Source organism: Rhincodon typus, chromosome 30 (assembly GCF_021869965.1).
Source record: "Rhincodon typus isolate 14 chromosome 30, sRhiTyp1.1, whole genome shotgun sequence".
Classification (NCBI taxonomy): Eukaryota; Metazoa; Chordata; class Chondrichthyes; order Orectolobiformes; family Rhincodontidae; genus Rhincodon; species Rhincodon typus.
In genome coordinates, this window is record NC_063361.1 from 6,087,550 (window position 1) to 6,115,399 (window position 27,850).

Consider the following 27,850-nt stretch of genomic DNA (forward strand, 5'->3'; position numbering starts at 1 on the left):
GAACTAGGGGGCATAGCCTCAAAATAGGAGGCAGCAGATTTAGGGCTGAGTTGAGGAAGAACTTCTTCACTCAAAGCGTTGTGAATCTTTGGAATTCCCTGCCCAGTGAAATAGTTGAGGTGAGCACAATGAATGTTTTAAAGGGAAAGATAAATAGATTTTTGAACAGTAAAGGAATTAAGGGTTATGGTGAGCCAGCGGGTAAGTGGAGCTGAGTCAACGAAAAGATCAGCCATGGTCTTATTGAAATGCAGAGCAGGCTTGGGGGTCAGATGGCCTACTCCTATTTGTTATGTCTTTCTGGGGCCTCAATTTAACATTGTGTTTAAGAGGCAGTATCTACAAGAATGCAGCACTCCTTCAATATTACACTGGCATGGGTTTTAACCACAACCATCTTTTTTTTTCATAGAATCCCTACAGTGCGGAAACAGGCCCTTCGGCCCAACAAGTCCACACCAAACCTCACAGCATCCCACCCAGACCCATTCCCCTATAATTGACCTAATCTACACCTCCCTGAACACTACGGGCAATTTAGCATAGCCAATCAACCTAGCCTGCACATCTTTGGACTGTGGGAGGAAACCCACACAGACACGGGGAGAACGTGCAAACTCCACACAGACAGTCGCCTGAGACTGGAGTTGAACCTGGGTCCCTGGTGCTGTGAGGCAGCAGTGCTAACCACTGTGCCACTGTGCCACCATGCCATCTCTGATTCAGAGGTGAACATCCTCCTGGGTCTTGCTTTTAGATTGTGTTGCACGAAGAAAATTTTATTACAATTTCATTACAATTGGTGGAAAGCACAGCTAAGACCCTGCAGAGTGAACTGGGTAATGTTTGGATAGCCGATAGAGATTGGAGGATCCCAAGAGTAGGTGTAGACTGAGAAAGTGAATACTTGATGGCTGTAGACCAGTGCTACTGGGAGATTGATGGCTGTGAGAGAGGGAAAGGCTGGGGAGACTAGTGACTAGGAGATGTCAGAATGGATGAATGCTTTTCAGAAATCAAGGTGCATCTATCTAGACTTTTCACCCAGCAGTTCAGACAGCTGAAGTGGAGTATTTGGTGTAACTTGATGGAGCCAATGGCCCTTAACCAATCCGCGCTGTTACCTTACTAGAAACGTATTGCTTTCGGAACGTACCAGGATAGTGGAGGCATTGTACTCATTGTCCAGACTCATGTGGCAATGCCCATCATTAGGGTGGGTGATACCAGCCAGCCTGCCATCCAGTGCAAAGTGTGAGCCAGCATCACTGACAAAGACCAACATGTGTGTGGCCTCCTGACGCCAACCAATGTCATCCTGAAGCAAATAATGAATTCATTAGAAGTATTCACATTCCTTCCAGCAAACCCCACACACATACAACAAAATGTGGCAAACATGCCAAAAAAATGCAGAAAGAGTATTACAGCATCCATTAAAAATCTGATGGAATTTGGATGTCTTACACCTAAAAGACATTTCAACAAATGGATTCAGTGACATTGCTACTGGTCGAAAAATAATTGACTGCGATTATTTAAGGGTAACAGGGATCAAGGATGAAAGGAAGGAAATTTAGTTCATCCAGTTATTCAATTATCTAACAAGATAGAATCACACTTGAGGGGCCAAATGGCCTATTCATATTTTCACATTCCTTTGATCTATTTTGTTTCTTGATTCTTTCATCACTGCAGATCCGTTTTGGCATAGTTTGATTCTCAGAATCTCCATTGACTGTGATTGGCTGTACAAAACTCTGATGTAGTTGTATGTGAGGGGCGGAGGAAGACCATACCAGTTAACCCTTATCCTCCCCTCATTGGCTCCATGGACAGAATCTCTGAGATCTCCTGGTGGTATTGCACCTCACAGCCATCACCATTAGGCAGGATTCAATCACAGTTTCTGGGGCTTTAAAGACTGTCTCATCTTAGCTGGAGAGACTTTCTGTCAACTTTTATTTTAAAAAGTCATTCACAGGTGAGTGCCGTGGCTAACATTTATTGCTCATGATTGTACAACTGTATGGCTTGCTAGGTCATTCTTTAGCAAAGAAAGACACCAGCTCTGGTCCACATCACTGATCACAAATCAGTGTAATGTGGATTTTTTTTGTTATTCACTTGTGGGATGTTGCCAGTGCTGGCTGGGCCACTATTCATTTCCTGTCTGTAGTTGCCCTTGAGAAGGTGGCAGTGAGCTGCCTTCTTGAACCACTGCAGTCCGCCTGCTGTGGGTTGACCCACAATGCCATTAGAGAGGGAATTCCAGGATTTTGACCCAGCAACAGAGAAGGAATAGCAATATATTTCCAAGTCAGGATGATGAGTGGCTTGGAGGGGAACTTGCAGAGAGTGGTGTTCCTTTATATCTGCTGCCTTTGTCCTTTTGGATGGAAGTGGTTGTGGGTTTGGAAGGTGCTGCCTGAAGATCTTCTGCAGTGCATCTTGTAGATACTGAGCATTGGTGCTTGCTGTGGATGTGGTGCTAATCAAGTGGACTGTTTTGTCCTGGATAGTATCAAGCTTCTTGAGTGCTGTTGGATCTGCACTCATCCAGACAAGTGTTGAGTATTCCATTACACTCCTGACTTGTGCCTTGTAGATGGTGGACAGGCTTTGGGGAGTCAGGAGGTGAGTTACTCACCACAGTATTCTTAGCCTGTGACTTGCCCTAGTAGCCAGTGTTTATGTGGTAAATCCAATTGAGTTTCTGGTAAATGGTAACCTCCAGGATGTTGATAGTGAGAGAATCGGTGATGGCAACATCATTGAATGTCAAGGGGTGATGGTTAGATTGTCCCTTATTGGAGATGGTCACTGCCTGGCATTTGTGTGGTGCAAACGTTACTTTCCACTTGTCAGCCTAAGCCTGGATATTGTTCAGATCTTGTTGCAGTTGAACTTGAACTGCTTCAGTATTTAAGGTGTCGCAAATGGTGCTGAACATTGTGCAGTCATTGGCAAACATTCCCAATTCTGACCTTATGTTGGAGGGAAGGTCATTGATGAAGCATTTGAAGATGGTTGAGCCCAGGACACTACCCTGAGGAACTCCTGCAGAGATGGAGAGGCAGAAATGGAATCTGTAGGACTGTGATTCTCGATATAGTTCATATAGTGGCAAAACTGGTTTCCAACACTGGCACTGCTGGTATTTAGGAGTGCCAACACTCAGGCAGAGGGGGCACATATAATTTGAGCTAGTGATGGATAAATGACTGCCCAAACTGCTTAGAGTAATGGCCTGGATTTGCTTTTTAATTTCTTTATATTTCCACATAATGATAATCTCTGTTATGAGTCTGTGAAGCCAAGTGTTTGATGCCTGAGAGGAGTTTGTAAGTTGGGTGATATCCCTGGCCATAAAAGTGGCATCTGCAGTAGGATGGTAAGACTGGTGAATGCTGGGACTGAGGGAAGAAATATGAATGGGAGTGCTTTGAGGTGCAGGCCCTTCCTTCTGATAACCCGTATTAGCAGGAGCTCTGAGATAACAAGGTGTAGAGCTGGATGAACACAGCAGGCCAAGCAGCATCAGAGGAGCAGGAAGGCTGACATTTCGGGCTGCTTGGCCTGCTGTGTTCATTCAGCTCTACACCTTGTTATCTCAGATTCTCCAGCATCTGCAGTTCCTACTATCTCTTAGCAGGAGCTCTGTTGGGCGATGGGCAAGATCTAGCTTTACTCACCGTGCACACTGTGGCTTGAAGTATGGCATCCATCCCCCCTTCCGGTGTATCGCGATTTCGAGAAACTTGTTGTTTAACTACTTTCTCATTAAACTTCTTAACTTCTTCAGTCAGCTTGAGTGCATTTATAAATCCAAAGACAGGTCTACACGTGCTGCCAAGTCTTAAAAATGAAATCACAGAAATCTGAATGAACATTGGTCTTGTGCTTAGACTCTTACCACATAAAGAGGCCATTCAGCACTTGGGCTGGATCTCTGAAAGAGCAATCCAATCAATCCCACTTCTCTAACTCCATCTGCGTAATCCTGAAAATGAAATGTCGAAATGCAATCCTGTTTGGAAGTTATAATTGAATCAGCAATCTCCACCCTTTCAAGGAAGTACATTCCAGACCGTTAACAACTTGCTGTGTTAAAAAAGAACTCTTCATTTCCCTTGATCCTTCTGACATTCATTTTAACCCTGTATACCTCTGCTTTTAAATCAAACTGTCAGGTTCTTCCCTTGCTCCTACATCAAAAACATCATAAATATCTATCGAATGTATGCTATATGTTAAATCTCCACTTTGCTTTCTCTGTTCAAAGGAGAGTGAACCCAGTTTCTTTAGTATCCTTGTGAAATCCCTCTCATCCTGGTTCTCATCAGTGCTAAGGCCTGTTATGCTGGGGGAGGAACAATTTCTGTTTCAATGTGAATATTGAGCTTTCCCATGCCAAATGCAATATGGGCTTAGCTCTGGGCTATTGCATAGTGTCAGATTAAGCCTGTCAGATTACTGATCCTCATGTAATGCTTAGTTGCATGATCTTGTGGGTAGAGCTAGTGAGTCAAGTGACTAACTCTTGAAGCTCAGAAAATTCTAGAGAAAAATTAGACATGCTGCTCCTAGCTATGACAGCCTGTATGTTGAAAGTTCTTTGAAGTTCCAAGAAGTTTAAGTCATGTAAATAAACTGTTTAAATTATCTCTGCATTACTTGGAGATTAATCAGAAAAGGTACTCAGCAACTCAGTCAAAATGTATTTACAGTGAGGCTTGATTTACTCCAATGAGTCATGACACAAAAGTACAATATACAAACAAATTATTATTGTTGACAGTGAAGGGACATCAATTAACAAAAGTTGGGTGGTCCTACCATTTAATAAGAGTGTCCAATCAATGTGAAACTATTGTGTATAATACCAAAATATTGGAGATGTTGGAAAGCTGAAATAAAAGCAGAAAATGCTAGAAACACAAAGTTCTGATGAAAGATCATTGGCAGAAGCATTAACTCTGTTTCTGTCACCACAGAGGCTGCCAGACCTGCTGAGTTTCTCCAGCACTTTCTGTTTTTATTGAAGCTATTGTAAATGTGTGCAGTGTTCAGTAATACACTGGAATGGAACGGTAGAATCCCTGTACACTCACTGGTAGCACCAGTTTACTGTTATATTGAGTAGTCTTCCTGCAAAAGATATTGATGCATTGGAGAGGTTTCAGAGAAAGTGAACAAAAATGGTTCTGGGACCAGTAGCTCAATGAACTTGTACTTGGGTATGCAGGTAAAATTAAGTCTGCATTTTAAAATCATGAACTTGACTTTATGTTTTATTTATACAATGTGAATTTACAGAAACAAGGGAAGTCTTGCAAATTATAAAAATGAAAATAAATGTGATGGAGAGAGAAACAGAGGTAATGTTTCAAGTCTGTATGACTCTTCTTCAGAACTAAAAGGGGCTGAAAGATTATGATTTTGAGGCTATTGGTAGGGTGGGAGGAAGTATCCGTGGAACAAATGGTGAGGATTCCATGGGCAAAAAATAAAGGGAGTGAGAATAGTGGTAAAGGAGGGATTGGGATGTAAAATAGGTGTTAACGATAGATGTGAAAACGAGTAAATAGGTTAGCGCTACTTAGATAAAAGCCAAGAAGACACGGACATGACATTGGAAACGAGTGGCGTGTTGTAATCAAAACGGAGGACAATGTTCTGAGCTTGTCAAAGTCAATATTGAGTGCTGAACACTGTAAAGTGCCCAATGAGAAAATGAAGTGTTTGTGTTACAGTAACACCAAGATAGAGTTGTTATTATGGGAGCAATGTGTTTAATTGATATGGCAAGAAACTGGAAGGTCAGGATCATTGATTTGGACACAATGGAGCTGTTTTGTAAAGTAGTCATCCAGTCTTTGTATGGTCTTCCTAAATATAAAGGGGAATGTGTTTTGAACAGCAAAGGCAGTAGATAAGATTGAACGAAGTGATGGCTGAGGTGAGGAAATGTTAAGAGTGGTACGAGGAATGGACTAGGGTGCCATGGAAGGAACATTCCCTGTGGAGTGTGAACTCTTAGGGGAGGGTAAGATATTTTTGGTGCTGGCATGCTGCTAGAAGTGGCTAGAGGTGGCATTATAACCTCAGCGCAACCCAAAGCAACTTTTCAAAGTAGTCACTATTGTAGAACAGGGAAACCGGTTTCTAATTCGTGCCGTGAATACTTTCACAGGCAGCAAAATGATCATGATCTGTGTTAACTGTGTTAGTTTTCAGTGTTGTTGGTTGAGGGATAATTATTAGCCAGGATAATGGGGATAATTTCTTGCTGCTCTCCAAAGTAGACTTTAAGATTTTTATCATTTCACGCTTGAAGAAGCCTTGGTTTAAAATGTCATCTAAATAATGGCACCCTCAACAATGCAGTGCTCCCTCAGCCCCCTGGAGTGGGGTAATCTCACTTTTTAGTGTGTGAATTTCCAAAATTATTGAAATTTATTCACATCTTGGTGTTTTGAGTATTAATGTGAGTAAGAATGTTGTTAAACTTGAAAGGGTTCAGAAAAGATATACAGGGATGTTTGCCAGGTTGGAGGGTTTGAGCTATAGGAAGGGGCTCAATAGACTGGGACTTGTCTTCCCCTGGAGCATTGGAGGCTGAGGGTGACCTTATAGAGGTTTATAAAATCATGAAGGTCATTGATAGGTTGAATCACCAAGGTATTTTTCCCAGGGTAGGGGAGTCCAAAACTAGAGGGCATAGATTTAAGTTGAGAAGGGGAAGGGTTAAAATAGACCTGAGGGGCAACTTTTTCCACACAGAGGGTGGTATGTGCATGCAATGAGCTGCCAGAGGAAGTGGTGGAGGCAGGCACAGTTACAACATTTAAAACCATTTGGATAGATGCATGAATAGGAAGGGTTTAGGGATGTGGGCCAAATGCTTGCAAACAGGACTAGATTAATGTAGGATATTTGGTAGGCATGGACGGGTTGGACCGAAGAGTCTGTTTCTGTGCTATACAACTCTAAGACTCTATTATTAGTTATTACTATTAGTATTAGCACCAGTCTGCTACATAGACTACAAGGATTTCTCAAGTGTTGGGAGCATTGGGAACTATCACCTACACAGTTTGTGTCATTTTAATTGGTATTAATGAAGATGATGAATATACAGCTACAAACACAAGACTTTCTTTGCTTACTGAATGCAGGGGTTTTTGATTTCTTCTTCTGAGGTCATGTAAATATATGGAGAAACTGGCTTGTCGACAAAAGCTCCAAAGCCCAGCTGCAGGTTGCTGGTGAGTTTGGCCATTTCTTCAGCCACCCTTGTGCCAAGTTCCTGGATGGTTTGCAAATCGTCATTCATAGAGAATGAGAGATCCATCAAGTAGTAAATGTCCACAGGATAGTCCTCCACCTGACGCACCTGGACTGTGAATGATCTGGATTCTCCTGCAGGAAGTGAGAAAAGGAGAAGTTCTAATAGAAAACATGAGAAATCAACATCCTGAATCCAGGATCAGTGGCAAGAAACATTTCTCTTCTTCAGAGTTAGCCCCTTACTATGCGGCATACAAAATTCTTACAGGGCTTGACAGGGTAGATGCAGGAAGGATTTGGGAGGCAGGAGAGGTCTAGAACCAGGAGACGCAGTCTCAGACTATGACAGACACTCTTACAGAGATTACGAGAAGGATTTGAATACTAGGGCTCACTCCTTCATGATCCCAAGATATTCTGTCTGCAAGTCCATTTCACATTATCAAGGCACTCCTCAGTATTAACCCTTTCAGACTCTTTGCCTTCCCTCCTCACCATCCCTACCTCCCTTGATCGGTGCTTCTTATTTCTCAGAGGGCCTTTGCCAGCTGGATATTGCATCAGCCAACACTAGGAAAGTGTGAGAGAGCACAAGTCCTGGGATTCCAGCACCATTATCCCTTTGCAGTGGTGTCTTTAAAGATAGTTTGTGTGGTGGGCAAAAGTTTGGCAGCTGGAGTAAACTGAAGGAAGGCCTGAGGTTGTCCACATTATTATAAAGGAGATTCAGTATATAGTGCAGGGGTCTTACAACAATTGTACAAAGCATCAGTGAGACCATATATTTTCCTTTTCGTAGGACTATAAAGTGAAATGAAAGTTGGACTGCTATATAATAAATACCAGGAGAGTTTTCCAACTTGAAAATTCAGTGCAACTTATTCTTCTTTGTATCTGACAATGTTGCTTTTAGAAGCAATGAGGGAGAGAATTTCAGATTGAGTGGCACTGAGAGTGTTTTGAGAAAAGAAAGTCTGTCTATTGATAACACACTGATTGGTTGAGCTGCAGACTGTAAAAAGTTATGAGTTAGGATGGCAGTGAGAGAAACTTCCACAGTGTACAAACCGAAAGCATCTATCCCTCCTTCTCTCTTGATGAGAAAAATATGGAAACTCAAGAAAGTTTAAAAGAGAGAATTCTAACAAGGCCTAGGTCTATCTGATCAAACATTGAATTGAAGGAAAAAAAAATATGAAAGACTGTGAGAGACAATTTAACCCATCATTGAAGTTTGGACTTGAGATCTTTGGAACTTGATTTACCCTGTCAATATTCATTTCTATTGGTCTGTGTAAACCTGTTTCTCTTCCATCTTTCTGAATTGTGAATGTACATGTGTGTATTTGAGTGGAAAGTTAGAACTTGTGGACACAGATTAAAAAAAGATTAAAATGAATAGGATTTTTATTCAGATGGTGGTTATTATGTCAGCGAGCTGTGGTAGATCCATCATTGAATATATTCAAGGCTGAGTTAGACTGATTCTTGTTTGACAAAGGAGTCAAGGGTTACGGGAGGGCAGACAGAAATGTGAAGTTAAAACCCCAAGCAGATCAACCAATACTCTTATTATTGAGTATGGACTAGAAACAAGGGGCAAATGGTTTTCTCCTATTTGTTATGTATTGTGAGTTAATAGACTGTGCATTGTGAATGGGCTACAGCATATCTAGCATTACAACATTGTCTACACTTCAATTATACTTAATTCACTGTCAAGTACATCAGGATGACCTTTATTTACAAAGGGAAGCAGACAAAAGAAATGTAACTAGAGTTTAGTTAGCTTAATGTCATTATTGGAAAAATATTAGAGCCTATTACAAGGGATATAATAGCAGACCATTTAGAAATACATTGCATGATCAAACAAAGTCAAACAAAGTGGCTTCATGAACAGGATATAATGTCTGACAAATTAATTAGAATTCTCTGAGGAGCTATCAAGGCAGATGGACAAAAAGGGAGCAGTGGATGTAATATGTTTAGATTTTCAGGTGGCACTTGATAAGGCACATTAGATAAATTAAGAAGATAAGTACCCATGGTGTGGAGGTAGTATATTAGCGTGGATAGAGGATTGGCTAACTAATAGAAGACAGAATTGGGATAAGGAGGGCATTTTCAGGATGGTAACCTGTAACTAGTGTAGTGCCACAGGGGTTAGTGTTGGGGCAACAATTATTTTCAATATATATTAATGATATGGATGAGGAAGGTGAATGTACTATAGTCAAGTTTGTGGGTGACACAAAAATACGTGGGAAAGCAAGTGTTGTTGATGATGCAGAGTCTGCAGAGAGATATAGACAGATTAAGCAAGTGGACAAAAGCTTGAAAACAGGTGAAATACAATGTGGGGAAATGTATGGTTTTGCACTTCGGCAGGAAGAATAGAGGGGCTGAATATTATTTAAATGGAGAAAGATTGCTGAAAGCTGTGGTACAGAGGGATTTGGGAGTCCTCGACCATAAATTGTGAAATGCTGAGCACTCAAGTTCAGTGGGTAATGGAGAGGACAAATGGAAAGTTGGCCTTTATTTCAAATTTGTCCTTTATTTCAAAAGGAATGAAATGTACAAGTAGAGAGGTTTTGCTGAAGCTCTTCAAAGCACACAGTTAGATCACAGCTGGAATACTGTGAACAGTTTTGAGCCCTTTTTGAAGGAAAGATATACTGGCTTTGGAGGCAATCTATAGAAGGTTCATTAGGCTGATATCAGATGTAGAGGGACTTTCTTATGAGGACAGATTGAGATTGGGCCTGTTCTCATTTATATTTAGAACAATGAGAGATAGCTTTATTGAAACATACAAGATTCATAGGCGGCTTGATAAGGTAGATGTGGAGAAGTAGTTTTCCTTTGTGGAACAGTCTAGGTCCAGTGGGTATCATCTCAGAATAAAGGAGCACACATTGAGAGCATCGTAAATTGATGGAGTTCCTTGCCACAGAATGCTGTAGAGATTGGGTCATTAAGTATATTTAAAGCTGAGATAGACAGATTTTTCAATCACTAAGAGAATTTAGGATTATGGAGAAAAGACAGAAATGTGGAGTTGAGAATTATCACATCAGCCATGATCACATGGAATGGCAGAGTAGGTTCATTGATTGAATGGCCTACTTCTGCTCTTACATCTTATGGTTCTGAAGTAGTTAAAGGTATTAAAACAAGTTCTTTCTTCTATGGAAACATAGAAGATAGGAGCAGGAGTAGGCCATTCAGCCCCTTAATTGTTCAATATGATCATGGCAGATCATAGAGCTCAATACCTTATCCAACCCTCTTCCCATATCCCTTAATCCCTTTAGCCACAAGAGCTGTATATACCTCCTTCTTAAAAACACATGATAGTTTGGCCTCAACTACTTTCTGTGGCAGTGAATTCCACAGGGTCACCACTCTCTGGGACTTTCTCTCTGTTTGGGCAGTGAAATGTTACTTCAGCAACTGCCTCAAGAGTTTCCATCTGAATTGGTATGCATTGCTATAGCTTAGGAGAGAACTCAAACTCACTCCCACATTGTCCAGAAAGTCAAACATAGATTTACCAATGGTAAATTTGATCGCAGGAGATACTGATTCCATTAGAAATATAAGTTCCAGTAATCAAGTCACTAAGGAAAGTTCTGGGGTTGTTTTCTGGAGCATGTTAGAGGTGCAAAGGTGGGGAACGACAGTTTAGAGGAGGTGGGAGGAGGGGGTCACACGTTCTCCCCACCTTTGCCCATAGAGGGGAGAGATGGACATGAGAATAGAGCCAGAAATGTGCAGGAAACTGGATATGTAGCCCTGGTGTATTCCATACCTCGACGCAGGCTGAGGCTGATCTTTTGAGGAGAAAATTGCACAATTGCCTCTGGATTGTCACTTGACCCTTTGTTGCTGAGGGGCAAGTTCTTCTCAATTCGGAAGTAACCCTGGGGATACTCAGTCGCATTCTCCGCGCAACCTTTCTGGATTAAATTCTCCTTGAGGTCGCACCTTGAAGAGCTACTTCCAAAGTCCTGAAATGAGTCACAAAACAATCCTGTTTGTAATTAAAAATGTAACTTGTAACACAGTCTGCAAAAGTAATGTTCACGATAAAGAACATTTGTGAATGAAGACAGGAATAGCACATCCTGCAGTGTTGTTCTGAGATGGAAGCAACTAGTCAGACTCATCAAACCCTTTGGATATTCTCAATACTAGTTTAAAATAGGTCCCATCATTTATATCACTATTAATACCTGTTAGAATGGGCTCTTTCATTGATACACCTTCAAAATATGGAGCATTATCCCTTACAGAGTGACAGTCACCCTCAAAACCATGTTATGATTTTATATGTTCAAAGGCACTCCAAATACCCCTTAGATTGAGCACCATTAAAAATACCCCTTTAGAATGGGAATGATCATGACTATCCCTTTACCATTTCCTCAGATGAGTAAAGGTAATGGTTGATGGATTGGACATAGGTTCACAAAGAATCTATATGCCAGATCATGGACCCTGTGACTATCAGCCTCAACCTTTTGTGACAGGTTTATAAACTCTCTACCACTCCCTTTGTCCCAGTGGGTACCAAGCTGAGCTTTATGGTACAGTAACATATCTTTTAACATGACTATGTCCTGACCCTAGGTCCACTGGCAGGACCAGAGCAAAGGTTGATGGAAAATGTCTGATGAATGAATGTGACTGGACTAAGATAACACTATTGCTTAAAACAGCCAACTGTAATGTGGTGAACAATTGTTAAATACAGGATCTCTAAAACCAGATCAGTTTCTGTTTTAGTAACTGTTGCCATCTGTTCTGTTCATTGCACGATAAAGATTTTATTGTCCAGCTTGTCTAAAATTCTGAGATAATTTTACACTCTATTGAGATAAACAACCAACTCCAAAATCTATAACTTGTCAAACTATCTCACTAATTCTTAACATAACACTTCAGACTCCTTTATTTGTTTGTGATGCATTGATTGTTTCTGCACAATAAATATATCCTTACACAATTGCACTTTAATCTGCTTCAATCTGCCGTTTGTGAAACTCAGTTTGTGGAGCAGGATTTATTTACAAGCTTGGCCAGTAGACAGTTTCACTGTAAAAATTCAGCACATATTGTTGGCAAGAAAATTCTAGCTGCAGGCTAGACTGCGATGGTTGCTGGCCACATCCTGATGACTTGCTCATCAGCATAATCTTTCCGGAAGTGATACTACAATAAGTTTAGATGATGGTAGTACTGGAGACCTCATGTTCCATGTCTTGGGTTGGAAATAGGATTATCCAGATATGTATGCTGGCTGGCAAACCTATCTTGGTGGTTGAGATTGGGAACCATGTGACATAAGCCTGGGAGCCAATCAGTTGAGGTGTTGAAGCATGGCCAATTGTCACAGGTCCTGCAATAGTGCCTATGGCTTCACTTCCTGTCATCCAGTGCTTCAGTATCATCCTCCAGGAAAAGTGATGCATCAGTCCTTCTTTCTCATCCAGCTCCAGGCTTCTTTGCTTAGTCCTGGAGTCCAGGTTACTAGGTTGCATGCTTTATTTTGGATGATGTCAAGCTTCTTCAGTGTTACTGAAGCTGAACTCATCCAAGCAAGCTTGTACTTTGCTGGGCACGGAGAAGCTTTGGGAAGTCAGGAAATGAGCCTCTTACTACAGAGTTCACAGCCACCAATAAACTCCTATCTTGCAACATTCACATGACTGGTTGAGCTGGATTTGATTTGATTTGATTTATTTATTTTCATGTGTATTTTGTTATAAAATACAGTGAAACATGTTGTATAGTTCGTCACTCTCCGGCGCCATCTTAAAACAAAGAAAAATAAACCAAAACATAGAATATAAGGTCAGAAAAATAAAAAAAGCATGAGTCCCCTTCGCCACACCACCCCTGGAGTGAAAGTCACCATACTTTGGCGCCATTTCACCTCCAGTGACTCCCTTGCCACCATGAGTCCTCAATGGACCTCATCAGTGCAGACGCCACCTATGCTGCTGGGTATTGCACCAGCACAAACTCGACTCCGCTGCTGCGTGAGTCCACTTTGGGCCCAATTCACCAATGCAGCCGGGTCTTGCACTGGGCCAAACCTTGCCTACGCCGCAGCAGCCATAAGTCGAAACTAGGACTGTCTCATCAACACAGAAGCCACCGGGAACCCAAACTCACCTCTGGCACTGTCGCCATCAGTCTGTGCTGGGCTCACTAGCCACCACCAATGCCGTTGCTGCGACCAACCTCTCCAACAAGTGGTAAGTAATATAAAAGAGATTAAAAAAAAATGAGAAAAGAGAGACAAAAGAAAGAAACGAAAAGAAAACCAAATGGAGCGAGTGAGCCCGGGGCTCAGAAGCCCTACTCCACCGCCATTTGTTGCCCTTAGTGATGTCCTAGAATATTGATGCATACAACTCAATTTTAATGTCATTGAACATCAAAGGGAAGTGGCTCATCACTGTCCTGAAGGAAGGAAATTCCTTACATTTATGCATTACACGTTATTTGCCACTGAGTTGAATTTCCAAAGGTAGTATTTGACCCTGAGCATAAGGCATGTGCCTATTTTATGGGCATATGACACTATAAATTATACAAATTGCTTGAATCTACACTGTTAAAGTAAAGCAAAAAAAAGCTTATAACACAGGAAACAAAGAACTGAAAAATGCCAGTGTGGTCAAACTGAAATTTATCAAGTCTCAAAAATACAGATGGATCATTTCCTGAATTTCTTTACTGTACAGCAGAATAAAATTGAATTTGAAATGTTAAAACGATATCTGACATGTCGTTTGCTCTAAGTAAATGTGGGGAACTGAAGGAGTGATCTTCAGTTGCAATTCAAAGAAACTTGCCCAATGGGATCTGCATAATTTGGACATAAAATTGCAGGCAATGGTGGTGCTTTCATTCACCTCCTGTCTTTGTCTTTCTGAATGCTGGAGGTTATATATTTGGGAACTCTATTGAATGTGTCTCACTGTATTGATGCACTGCATTCTGCAGCTTGTTTAGCTCAGTTTTGTTCAGCTGGTTTGCAATGCAGAGTGATGCCAATGGTATGAGTTCAATTCCTGCACTGGCTGAGGTTATCTTCCAGATCCCACCCTCTCAACCTCCTGTTTGTAGTGTAGTGACCCTCAGGTTAAACCACCACCAGCTGCTTCTACTAATGAGAGATCAGCCATATGACCTACTAAAACTATGGTTACTTTACACACTGAAACCCTGCTAGTGTAGGGATGGTGTGTTTAGGCCAATAAAATTGGGAAGGACCAAAAATTTCACACACTAACATAGTCTGTGGAATTCTTTGCTCATGAGTAATTAACATGATCTGAGGCAATTTACCCAGTTACTGTTAGTACGATTTGTCGTGACTCAAGGGTTTAAGTGTTATCTGTTGCATTAAGAGGTGTAATTAATGCAGAATTCCAAGTGTTGCATCATTGCTGATTGCTAGGCCACCATGATGTACGTAGGTGCGGATGGTTACGTTAAGGGCACTAAAAAGATCATTGATAGTGCGCAACACATTGAAGCACAATTGAGGCTTTATGTCTGGCTTGTTTTAGTCTCTGTTTAATCTGCATGTTGAGAGAGGCTGTCTGAAGTTATAAAGAGCTCAATTCTGGAAGAAAAAGATCTTCACAAAGCTGATCAAACTGTTTAAACATCTGCAAACTTTGTTAGTTTACACTGAGATCAATTGAACACACTATCGAACGATCACAGTTTCTCCAGCTCTACACACAGCCCGGCTGGTTTCTGCTGTGACTGAAAGAATACAAGTTCTTGATAAAAACCAAAAGAACTGCGGATGCTATAAATCAGAAACAAAAACAGAAGTTGCTGGAAAGCTCAGCAGGTCTGGCAGCATCTGTGAAGAGAAGTCAGAGTTAACGTTTCAGGTCCGGTGACCCTTCCTCAGAACCTTCATCTTGATGGCATGATAAAAAGACAGAACAAACTCAGAGTCACATTTGGGATTAGTGCTCTCATCACTGCTGTCAGTGGTTCTATTGACTATTCCATTGGTATCCCTAGACTCTGCTCATTTGGTGCGTTGTAGACTAACATCAGCTTTCCTTGGCTATTCTCCTTCCCACAATCTCAATCGGTCTTGATCCACACTAAGCAACATTTGTCGCTTATCAGCCATTTCTTTACTTCCTACACAAATCTCTGGCTGTTTTCTGAAGAATGCACTTCCTAGTAAATAACAGAGTCACACAATTATCACGAGTATACCTCTTGATCTATATGCAGGCCATCATATACAGACAAGGTGTCTTGTACAACACAATACCCCATTCTACACCTGCTGGTTACTACTTCCACACAGGAAAGAATAGGCTTTGTGGTGAATGGAATGAGGTCAGCCAGGTGGACCTCATGGAATATGAGTTCCATGATTGGGGCCATTAACCTGGTCCAATGAGGGAGCCCTGGCTGACTGATATAAACAGGAGTGTCAGGGGTTCTGTTCACTCCAGGAGCCAGCTCTAAGCTAGCCGGACCAGTGTCATGTACTATGTATGTGAAGTAAAGGGTGACTTAGTGACGGAATACCAGCCTTCGTGGAGTTACTTCAGGCTCTGTTGTGTCAAGGAAAAACCAGGGGTCTCCATGCTTCTTGACAGTGACCAAAGGAATTGTGTTTGGCCTGTCAATAACCCAATCACGATGCAGTATCTAATGGCCAGATCTCAGCTTGTACTGCAGCACAAAGATATGAGGAAGAACTTTTTTATGCAGTGGGTGTTAATGATCTGGAACTCACTGTCCCCGAGAGCGGCAAAAGCTAAGCCAATCAATCAATCAAAAAAGGTAATTGAAATGGGCAGTTGAGGGAATGAAGCATGCTGGGTCATATAGAAACATAGAAAATAGGAGCAGGAATAGGCCATTCGGCTCTTCGAGTCTGTTCTGCCATTCAGTATGATCATAGTTGATCATTCAACTCATGGGCAGTAAATGGGGAAGTGGAACTGACTGGATTGTCCACAGAAAGCAAGCTGGCCATGAACTTTCTCGATAACTTTCTGACCTCCTTAAAGTCATGGGAGAGGTGAACAACTAGGTATGAACTCAGGTCAAATGGGGGAGAAGACAGTCTGTATAATTCCTCTTCAACCTCTTTTGTTGGTCCAAGCTAGAAGAACACCCTGATCTATCCCTAACCAATGTTAAACATTACCTATACCTTATATGAAGTGACATCTGCCCCAGCTGAAAACAGATCCAGTTTCCACTTGAATCCATGCCCAACACAACAACCCAGTCAATTCAATTAATCAAGGTGCCTGCTCCATTTACACAGCATAGAACAATCATTCACTTGAACATTATTAATCAGGGACTTTTAGCAGTACAATTACAATTTTACCTCTCACTGCCACGGAAAGGCTGCCAACATCATCAGAGACCCTTCCCAACCTGGTAATGATCTCCCACAACCTCCTCTGTCAGGCAGAAGATACAGAAGCTTGAACACATGCACCAACAGGTTCAAGAATAGCTTCTTCCCTGCCATGATTAGACTGGTGAATGGACTCTCAAACTTCAAATAATGTTGATCTTGCTAATGTTGATCTTGCTTTGCGGGCCTCCTGTGCAGTTATAACCTGTATGCCTCGCTCTGTCTAAGTACCTTTGATCTCTATGTCATTGTTTGCTATGATCTGCCTGTACTACTCACAAAACAAAGCTTTTCACTGTACATAAGTACATGTGACTACAATAAATCAAATCAAATCCAATCAAAATCAAATCAGCAATATATTTCCAAGTCAGGATAGTGTATGACTTGGAGAGGAACTTGCAGGTGATGCTGTCCCCATGCGTCTGCCGCTCTTGTCCTTCTAGGTGTTAGAGGTCATGGATTTGGAAGAGACTGTCGAAAGAACTTTGGTGAGTTTTGCAGTGCATCTTGTAGAATGGACACATGTCAGCCACTACACATTGGTGGTGAAGGCCGTGAGTGTTGAAGGTTGTAGAAAGGGTTATGATCAAGCAGACTGCTTTGTGTGAATGGTTTCAAGCTTCTTGAGGGTTGGAAGGACATTATTAAGCTAGAGAGAGTTCAGAAGAGATGTTACCAGTATGGAAGGTTTGAGGTGGAAAGAAAGGTTGGATAGGCTGGGGCTATTTTCATTGAAGCCTAGGAGGTTGAGAGTTTGCGGGCAGAGTTACAATGTTTAAAAGACACTTAGATAAGTATATGAATAGGAAGGTTTTGGAGGGAAATGGGCCAGGAGCAGGCAGGTGGGAATAGTTTACTTTGGGATTATGCTCGGCATACACTGGTTGGACCAAAGGGTCTGTTTCCATGCTGTATGACCCTATAGTGGAGCTGCACCAATCCAGGCAGGTGGGGAGTATTCCATTCCTATGCCTTGTGGACAGGCTTTAGGGAGCCAGGAGATGAGTTACTTGCTGCAGGATTCCCAGCCTCTGACTTGCTCTTGTAGCTGTACTGTACTTGTATAGAATCATAGAACCCCACTGGCCATTTGGCCCAACAAGTCCACACCGACCCTCCGAAGGGCATCGCCCCCAGACCCACCCTGCTAACCCCATATCCCTGAACACTAAGGGTGATTTAGAATGGCCAATCCAACTAACTTACACATCTTTGGACTGTGGGAGGAAACCAGAGCACTCGGTGGAAACCCACGCAGACACGGGGAGAATGTGCAAACTCTACACAGTCAGTTGACCGAGGCCAGAATCGAACCAGGGCCCCCGACGCTGAGAAGCAGCAGTGCTAACCGCTGAGCCACTGTGCCACCCAACTGTATGGCTGACCCAGTTTAATTTCTGGTCCACAGTAACTCTAAGGATGGCAATGATGATTCAGCAACAGTAACTGCAGTCCTCTGCCTTACCTCTTGTGAACACCAGGCACAATTCGGTTCTATTTGGAGACATTCTGCACACGATGCTGCTCCTTTTGATACGCACAGATTATCACCTGAGAAAAAGTTAAGAGCAGTTATTAACAAAATGTACATCTATATGTGTAACATGAACTCTGAAGGAGACAGTGATCTAAGGACCCAGGTGCCTCATCTCATGAATCACACAAAATTAGTGTGTGGGTATGGCAAGTGACTCCAAAGGACTACTTTTGCTTATGGCAAGTGAAATGGGGTATAAAATTAGGGATAAAAGCAGAAAATGCTGGAGAAACTGAGCAGGTCTGGCAGCATCTGTGGAGAGATAAACAAAAGTTAAATCTTCAAGTCTAATGTGACTCTTCTTTGGATTTAAGAGAAGCAACCTCACTGCCCAGCTTATCCCCCACCCTACTATTATCATAGAGCCAGAGGAACAGCCCTGGTTCAATGGAGAGTACAGGAGGGAATGCCAGGAGCAGCAACAGGCAAAATTAAAAATGAGGTGTCAACCTGGTGAAGCTACCAAACGGGACTACACTGCATACTAAACTGCAAAAGCAGCTCCATCTAACAGATCAGATCTAAGGTCTGCAGTTCTGCCACATCCAGTCATGAATGGTGGTGGACAATTTAGATAACTCACTGGAGGAACAGTTTTCACAAATATCCCCATCCTTGATGATAGGAAAGCACACATTACTGTATATGATAAAGCTGAAGCATTTGCAGCAATCTTCAGCCAGAAGTGCCAAGTGGATGATCCATCTTGGCCTCCTCCAGCAGTTGAGTACTACAGATTCAAGTCTTCAGCCAATTTGATTCATTCCACATGATATCAAGACATGGTTGGAGACACTGGATACTGCAAAGGCAATAGACCATAATAACATTATGAGAATAGTATTGAAGACTTCTACTCTGGAACGTATCACGCACTTGCCAAGCTGTTCCAGTATAATAACCCGACAACGTAGAGAATTGAAGTTGCTGGAAAAGTTCAGCAGGTCTGGCAGCATCTGTGAAGAAAAAAATCAGAGTTAACATTTCAGGCCCGGTGACTGTTCTTTAGAACTTGAGGAAGTTCTGAGGACCCGAAACATTAACTCTGTTTTTTCTTCACAGATGCTGCCAGACCTGCTGAGCTTTTCCAACAACTTCTGTTTTTGTTCTTGATTTACAGCATGTGCAGTTCTTTTGTTTTTTTTCAAATGTGGAAAATTACCCAGCTATGTCACATATACAAAAAGTAGAACAAATCCAACCCAGGCAATTAATGTCCCATCAGTCTACTCTTGATCATCAACAAAGTACTGGAAAGTATCATCTGTACTGCTATCAAACAGCACCTGTTCCACAAGAACCTGCTCAGTGACACCCAGTTTGGGTTCTGCCGGGGCCAATCAGCTCCTGACCTCATTAGAGCCTTGGTTTAAATTCCAGGGGTGAGGTGAGATGACAGCCCTTGACATCAAGGCCACATTAAACCAAGTGTAGCATGAAGGAGCCCTAGCAAAACTGGAATCACTGGGAGTTGGGGGGAAAATTCTCTTCTGGTTGGAGTCAGATCTGGCACATAGGAAGATAGTCATTGTTATTGGAGGTCAGCCATCTCAGCTCTAGGACATCTCTGCAGTCTCCTAGGCCGAAGCATCTGCAGTTCCTTCATCAATGACCTTCCTTCTATCATAAAAGTCAGAAGTGAGGATGTTTGCTGATGATTTCATGATTTTCAACACCATTTGCGACTCCTCAAACATTCCGTCTCCAAATTCAACAAGACCTGGACAATATCCAGGTTAGGGCTGACAAGTGGCAAGTAACATTAATGCCTTCACAAGTGCCAGTCCATGACTACCTCCAATAAGACAGAATCTATTAATTGCCTCTTCATATTCAATGGCATCACTATCTCTAGAGCCCCCATTATCAACATCCCAGGGGTTACCACTGACCAGAAATGGAACTGGACTAGCCATATAAGTACTTTGGCTATAAGAGCAGGTCAGGGGCTTGGAATCCTGCAGTGAGTAACTCACCTCCTAATTTTCCAAAGCCTGTCCATCATCTACAAGGCACAAGTCAGAAGTGTGATGGAATACTCCCCACTTGCTTGGATGAGCGCAGCTCCAACAACACTTAAGAAGTTTGACACCATCCAGGACAAGCAGCCCGCTTAATTGACACTACATCCACAAACATACACTCCCTCCATCACCAAAATTCAGTCGCAGCAGTGTGTACTATCTACAAGATGCACTGCAGAAATTCACCAAAGATTCTTAGGATGCACTTTCCAAATCCATGACCACTTCCATCTAGAAGAACGAGGGCAGCAGATACATGGGAACATGCCACCTTCAAGTTCCCCTCCAATCCACTCACTATCCTGACTGGTAAATATATTGCTGTTCCTTGAGTGTCACTGGTTCAAGATCCTAGAACTCTCTCCCTAACGGCATAGTGGGTCAACCTACTGCACATGGACTGCAGTGAGATCATGAAGGCAGCTGAGTACCAACTTTTCAAGGGCATTTAGGGATGGGCAATAAATGCTGGCTCAGCCAGTGATGCCCATGTCCCATGAATGACTAAAACTTATAATAAAATGCATGGTACACCTACAGTGTCAAAACAACTTGGAGCACTGTGCATAGATCAGGTGTCCATTTTATAAAAAGTACACAGATGCTGGAAAAGGAGAAAAAAGATTTAGAAGAACTATACTGGACTGTGAAGTTATAATTATAGGAAAAATTAAACAAAAAGTGTCCATTACCTCTCAGAAAGAGGATGTAGCTTTATTGAATACAAGTTGTAAAATAATTTCCAGGGTTTATTCAGAGAGAATTAGATAAAATGCCTTTGCTTTTGGACTGGACCACAGCTGGAGATTTTAACTATAAAACTGTTACCAACAAGTCCAACAATGAACTCAGGAGAGACTGATTGATGTTTTGCAGATTGCTGAACCAAAATAACTGTATCCACTCCACGGTGTTCACAAAATGATCAAAGGTTAGCATTGACTGACCGTTGCGTTCTTATCTATGTTCTCAGTCTTGGCTGTCAAACTAACCAGAGAGATCTCTAATTATAACATTTTGTAAAAGGCCGTTTTTCACATTTTACCTCATCCTGAAAACCAGTTCTGCAGAATGACACTTATGATTGTTCATTGTGTCCGTTCCTGTGATGGCCAATGATTTCACTTACTGGCCTCTATATCATATTAAACTGAAAGACGCTGGAGCAGTGTTGACTTGGGAATTTACAACAATTTACAGCAGCTGAACACCCCCACCCTCACTGCATTTCACTGTTATTCAACACTCAAGGAATACAGGCTTGACAGGTTGCTACATTCCCACAGCTCCAGGCACTCACACTAGCTTCTCTGTACCTTCAGACTTGCTCACACACGCTCTCTGATGGATTCTTCACTGCGAGTGATTGTTTAACCTCTTCATTTCTGGTAAGGCTGAGAGAAAGCTCCTGCTTCTATATAAGGTCCTCTTTCAAGAATATATCAGTACCAGGCGGTGAATCAATTTGAAGGTACTCATTCTGCTGCCAGCAAAAATCCCACCAGCCACCCTCCCACCTGATTAAATGCCCTCCACCTCTAAATACATCTTAGGGATGGATATTCTATCCTACATTGCAGCAGGGCAGAAATATTAGCATGAGAGCAAGGAGGTTAATTAAAATTGCAGGCAACTGGGTGGTCACCTAACCCCCCTTGCTCTCATGCTACATTTCTGTCCGGGCCCTGTTGCAATGTTCAAACAAAGCACAACACAAGCCTAAGGAGCAAATCCTCATCTTCTGCTTCGGTACTTTAAAGCCTCATGTTTTCAATATTGGAGTCAATAACTTCAGAAATTGACCACATATCTGTTCACCATTACTCTTACATTCTCTTCTCACCACCAAACCACCCTTGCTTATTAAAAAAAATCCAAAAGAACTGCAGATGCTGGAAATCAGAAACAAAAACAGAAATTGCTGGAAAAGCTCAGCACGTCTGGCAGCATCTGTGGAGAGAAATCAGTGTTAACGTTTTGGGTCTAGTGACCCTTCCTCAGAACATCTGAAGAGTCCTGAGATCTTGACTCTTTACTTTGCTGTTAATAGAGAGGACCCATTTTCTCTCTTTCACACTTTAATTTACACTGATTTTAAATCTCTCTTTCTCTTTCACCATCATTAACCACCCCTTTGCCGACTGTGAAGGGCCTCCACCTCTGTCAAAAGTATTTTTAAAATATTTTCCAACAGCATCCAGTTCTGAAGAAATGTTATGATGGATTGAAACTGAACTGAAATGGTAATGTTATTTCTATCTCCACAGATACTTTCAGACCTGCTGAGTTTCTCCAGCATTCTCTGTTTATTTCAGATTTTCAGTATCCGTAGTATTTTGCTTTGATATGGGCATTGGTAATGAATGCACCTTCAATCACAGGTCTCAACAGCTCTCTCTCTCTCTCTCCCCCACCTCCCCACTCAGAAGATACTGCTTCTGTTTAAACAGATTACTGCCTGTTATATATTGCAATACAGAAACTGACATAATGCCATATAATCCTACACACTCACCAAACTGTGATCTACTATCAGAAAGTGCTAGATATGAACGTGAGTCCATTTTCATTCGTAAAGAGAAAAAAAAAGGCTATTGTTTCTGCTGTGGCCTCTTTGCTTGGTAATGGGGTTTTCTTTGAACCATCAATTGATTTCCCCTTTCCAGATTGGTTTGGGTGGTACAATGGTTTGATTCCCGCTGTGGGTGACTGTCTGTATGGAGTTTGCATGTTCTCCTTGTGTCTGCGGGGGGTTTCTGCCAGGTACTCTGTTTTCCATTCACAGTCCAAAGATTGTGGTTTGATTTTGGTAAATTGTCCCATAGTGTCCAGGGATGTTCAGGCCAGATAGATAATGCAGGGTTATGGTGGTTGGGTGGGATGCTTTTCAGCGGGTTGGTGAGACTTGCTGGGCTAAATGGCCTCTTTCTGCACTGCAGGGATTCTACAATTCTAAGAATGAGGGAATGACAGAAGGACCACATGAGTTGATGTGGTTTTCCTTTGAATAGAAAAGGTTAGAGGGAGGAAATAAGGAGAAACCTTGTTTATTATTGTTTATTTCTATAATGTTATTCCCACCAGCAGGAAAGGCGGTAATCAGAGGACTCAAATTGAAGGTGACTGGCAAAATACCCACAGAGCAGACAATTATTTTTCTGCAGGGAATTTTTGCATTTTACAATTCTCAGCTTGAAAGGGCAGTGGAGGCAAATTCAAAATAGCCCTCACAGGTCAAATAATTGAAAAGGAAACATTTATGAGGTTTTGGGAAAAGAGGAACGGGTAAGATTAATTAGCCAATATATCCTTCCGAAGGTGCAGTGCCTGGAACAGTACACTGATCTCCAGAGGTAGTCTAACCAGACCTTTGTACAGGACTTCCCCTTGTATTCCAAACTGCTTGAGATAAAGGCCAGCTTTGAATTATATTCTGTTCCTGTTCATGACATTTTACTGACCTGCACAACTGGAATCCAAGGCTTTGCACTTCCACTGTGTTCGCCATGTTGAAAGTGCCCTATTAATATGCTTTCTATCTGAACTGTAGACTTCACATTTGCCAACAACATATCATATGATCAGATGGCAGAGGAGACTTGATGGGCAAAATAGTCTAATTCTGCTTCTATATCTTATGGTTAGATGGAAGTGAAATCCACTTGCTACAGTTTTGCTGATTCACTTAATCTAGCAATATCACCTATTTTTTTGCTTCCTTTGATCCCGCTTAGTGGGTATCGTGTCATCAGAAGATTTGCAAATAGGACCTTCCATTGCATCATTGTAAGCTGTTAATAAATATGGTGAATAGCTGTGGCTACAATGTAGACACCTGCACAACACTACATGACAATGTTGTTGTGTTGTGTTTGGGATCTTACACTGTTCGGTCTCCCACAGTAAAGCTGCTTATCCAAGGAAGTTTCTGCAAGAACTTACCATTTGCAGCTTAATCTATACATCCATTCTGTCAGCACTCAGTCGACGTTTCTGCTGCCTTCCAGTTTTCTATATCTGATCAAATGACTCTTAACACCTACTGCTGTTGTTAACCCCATTACTTGACAAACATCCGGGCAATTACTTTACCTGCCCATTATCTCAACCTTCTGCTGTCAGCCAATCTATCGAAGGCTTTTTGGAAATCTGCACAAATAACATCTATAGATACTCACACATTCATTTCTTTACTCACCTCTTCCAAAAACAAAATTAGCCATGACCTATCCTTTTCAAAACCATGCAGTCTCTCCCTGCCTCTGAATGTACTGAAGCTGTTCAGTTACCCTGTCCTTCATCATAGATTCTGGTAATTATGTTAAAAACAAGACATTAGATTGACTGATCTCCCATCAGACACAGATCTTAAAAAGCGGAGTGACATGTACAATCTACAGGAACAGTTCAAGGATCAGGATCATAAAAGCTTTGACAGGTTATAGTCGGGGCAGCTACAACAATCTCTCTTGCTTTCTTCATATCCGAGCAACTAAAATATTCTCATCATTTTCAAAACATTGGAATTTAGAAGAATGAGAGGTGAGCTCATTGACATTTGTAGGATTCTTAAGGGGCTTGACAGCGTCAATGCTGAGAGGATGTTTCCCCTCATGGAGGGTCTAGGACCAGAGGGCATAGTCTCAGAAAAAATGGGCATCAATTAATTATGAGGAGGAATTTCTTCTCTTGGAGGGTTGTGAGTCTTTGGAACTCTGTGCCACAGAGTGCTGTGGGGCAGAGTCCTTGTGTATATTTAAGGTTGAGATAGATTCTTGATCAGTTGGGAATTAAGGGCTATGGGGAAAGGGCGGGAAAGTGGGCATGAGGAGTGTTGAATCAGTCATGACCCTACTGAATGGTGGAGCAGGCTTGCGGGATCAAATGGCCTATTCTTGCGCTAATGTTTCCGGTCAAGTGACCTTTCTTCAGAACTGGGAAAACGTTGGTAGATATGCTGAAGATGGGTGGTGGAGAGGCAAGGAATAACTGATAGGTGGAGATAGAGCCTTGAGAGAGAAAAGGAATGGGTAAAGGTCAGCCTGGGAGAATCAATAGCTGCTAATGGGAACTATTAGTGACTGATGATGAGTTGGGTGCGATAGCAGCCCATGTGATGACAAGGCCTGCCGTGCGGGTGTTGGGGTAAGGACATGGGAAAAGGTTCTCAGGCCCTAAAATTATTGAACTCGATATTGAGCCGTGATGACTGCAGCGGCCCCAAGCAGAAAATGGGTTGTTGTTCTTCCAGCTCGCGCTGGGCTTTGCTGGAGCACTGCAGCAAGCCTGAGACAGGTATGCTGGCCAGGAAACACGGTGGCGTGTTGAAATGGCACGCAACAGAAAGCTCAGGGTCAGTTTTGTGGACAGAATGTAGGTGTTCTGCAAAGCAGTTGCTCAGTCTGTTTCATTTCCTCAATGTAGAGGAGACCACATTATGAGCAGTGAATACAGTAAACTAGATTGTGTGAAGTGCAGGTAAAGCGCTGCTTCACCTGGAAGGTGTGTCTGGACCTTAGAATAGTGAGGACGGAGGTGATAAACAGGCAGGTATTACACCTTCTACAGTTGCAGGGAAGGTGGCTGTGGGGAGGTATTGGGAGTGGAGGAGTCACCAAAGTGTATCCAGATAGGTAGCAGAGGTTACCACTCATACAGATTTTGTCAGAGATGTTTGTGACTGGCACGTATTTCTTTTTGGATCTCTTTGGGATAGATTTGCTGCCACTGACTTTCTATTCAAACTAATCTAACATGGTGTACTGGTCTTAAGTGATTAACCACTAATAAGGAACATACTGGAGTACCAAGAAGTAATTTAATGCAGGCTACATCGACTTCAGAATGGTTAACTACTTTCACGTTAGATAAGACATTATTATTTCCTAGTAATAATCCCCATGGTAGATGTAGAGAGCTCAGTCATATGCAGCTTGAAACAAGAAGACGGGTCAGCACCCTCATTGCAACCTGACATATTAAAGATTAGTAAATTCTTTTGTGGCAAACTGCATAATGTGAAGCCCACAGACAACATAGAATCCCTACAGTGTGGAACCAGGCCATTCAACCCATCAAGTCCACACTGACCTGCCTAAGAGGGTCCCACCCAGACCTACCCCATCTCTGAAACCCTACATTTCCCACGGCTAATCCACCTAGCCTGCACATCCCTGGACACTTATAGGCAATTTAGCATGGCCAGTCCACCTAACCTGTGCATTTTTGGACAGGAGGAGGAAACCAGAGCACCTGGAGGAAACCCACATAGACATGGCGAGAACATGTAAACTACACACAGACAGGTTGAAATCGAATGCGGGTCCCCATTGTGCCACTCAGTTCTTCCTGTTTTCTATTCCAGAGACTAAATAACAGAAAATGCGATAACTATATAAACCACCAACTTTAGACAAGTTGACAAAGGCTGTCAGGTCTTTTGAGAAGAAAAAATATTCCAGGAAGTGATAGTCAATGATTAGCCTATCAGAAATAGGAGGAGTAAATCATAAGGCTCACTAAGCCTGTTTCAACACTCGATACACTATAATCAGAGGATCAAAAGTCTTAATTCCATTTCTCTATTGGTTTCCCAATTCCCTTGAATTTCAGAGGCTAAAAATGTCAATACCAGCACAAACAATCAACGACGAAGTACCAATAACCCTGTGAGATTAAGAATTCCAAATATTCATAAATTTCCTCTCCTCTCAGTCCTAATCAATGGCTCCTTATCGTGTGACTTATCTTGAGACTGTGACTCTATGTTTTAGATTCCCCAACCAGGGGAAATGGCCTGTCAGTACCTACCCTGTAAAAAACATTTCCGAATCTTGCAAGTTTCAGCAAGATCATCTTTCATTCTTATAGGTTCCAGAAATTTACTCAGCCTCTCATTATAGGAAAGCTGTCTCACGGGGCAGGAACCAACGTAATAAATGTTCATACTACCACCTCCAAGGCAAATATATCTTACTTTACACATGGAGACCAAATCTGTGCACATATTTTGTCTGATTATAAAATGATGTTAAGTACATTGATAAACTGCCTTTATATTGTTGCAGCATTTCCCAGACCACAAATGACAAATTAACTGGCCTGTAGTTCCCTATATTCTCTCCCCTTCCTTTCTTGAACAGCAGAGTTGCATTTGCTGACTTTCAATCCAATGAAAGTGTTTTGAATTTGGGAAAATCATAGGTGGCACATCCGTTATCTCAGCAACTATTGTTTTTGAACCCTTCAGACCATCAGATCCTGGGAAAATGTTAAACTCCTCAACAACTTCTCTTTCAATTCATCCCACTTCCTACAGACAAAAGGGGTGGCCATGGGTACCCGCATGGGCCCAAGCTATGCCTGCCTCTTTGTAGGTTACGTGGAACAATCCCTCTTCCATACCTACACTGGCCCTAAACCCCACCTCTTCCTCCGTTACATTGATGACTGTATCCGCACCGCCTCGTGCTCCCACGAGGAGCTCGAACAGTTCATCCACTTCACCAACACCTTCCACCCCAACCTTAAGTTCACCTGGACCATCTCTAATAC

The 27,850-nt window shown here is 42.1% G+C and overlaps 1 protein-coding gene across 2 annotated transcripts in view; it reads right to left on the minus strand.

Moving 5' to 3' along the window:
* LOC109914221 (integrin beta-3) overlaps nucleotides 1-27,850 on the minus strand; it is a 66,786-nt gene that overhangs the window by 34,627 nt on the left and 4,309 nt on the right. The window contains exons 2-6 of one of the 2 annotated variants that reach the window (XM_020513802.2): nucleotides 18,201-18,286; nucleotides 11,111-11,309; nucleotides 7,173-7,425; nucleotides 3,696-3,858; nucleotides 1,157-1,318 (exon numbers count right to left, since the gene is read on the minus strand). In XM_020513802.2, coding sequence (XP_020369391.1) covers nucleotides 1,157-1,318; nucleotides 3,696-3,858; nucleotides 7,173-7,425; nucleotides 11,111-11,309; nucleotides 18,201-18,286 — 863 coding nt within the window. Of the gene's footprint in view, nucleotides 1-1,156; nucleotides 1,319-3,695; nucleotides 3,859-7,172; nucleotides 7,426-11,110; nucleotides 11,310-13,479; nucleotides 13,558-18,200; nucleotides 18,287-27,850 lie in introns of those variants that run through there. The other variant, XM_048614357.1, reaches the window with a different exon arrangement.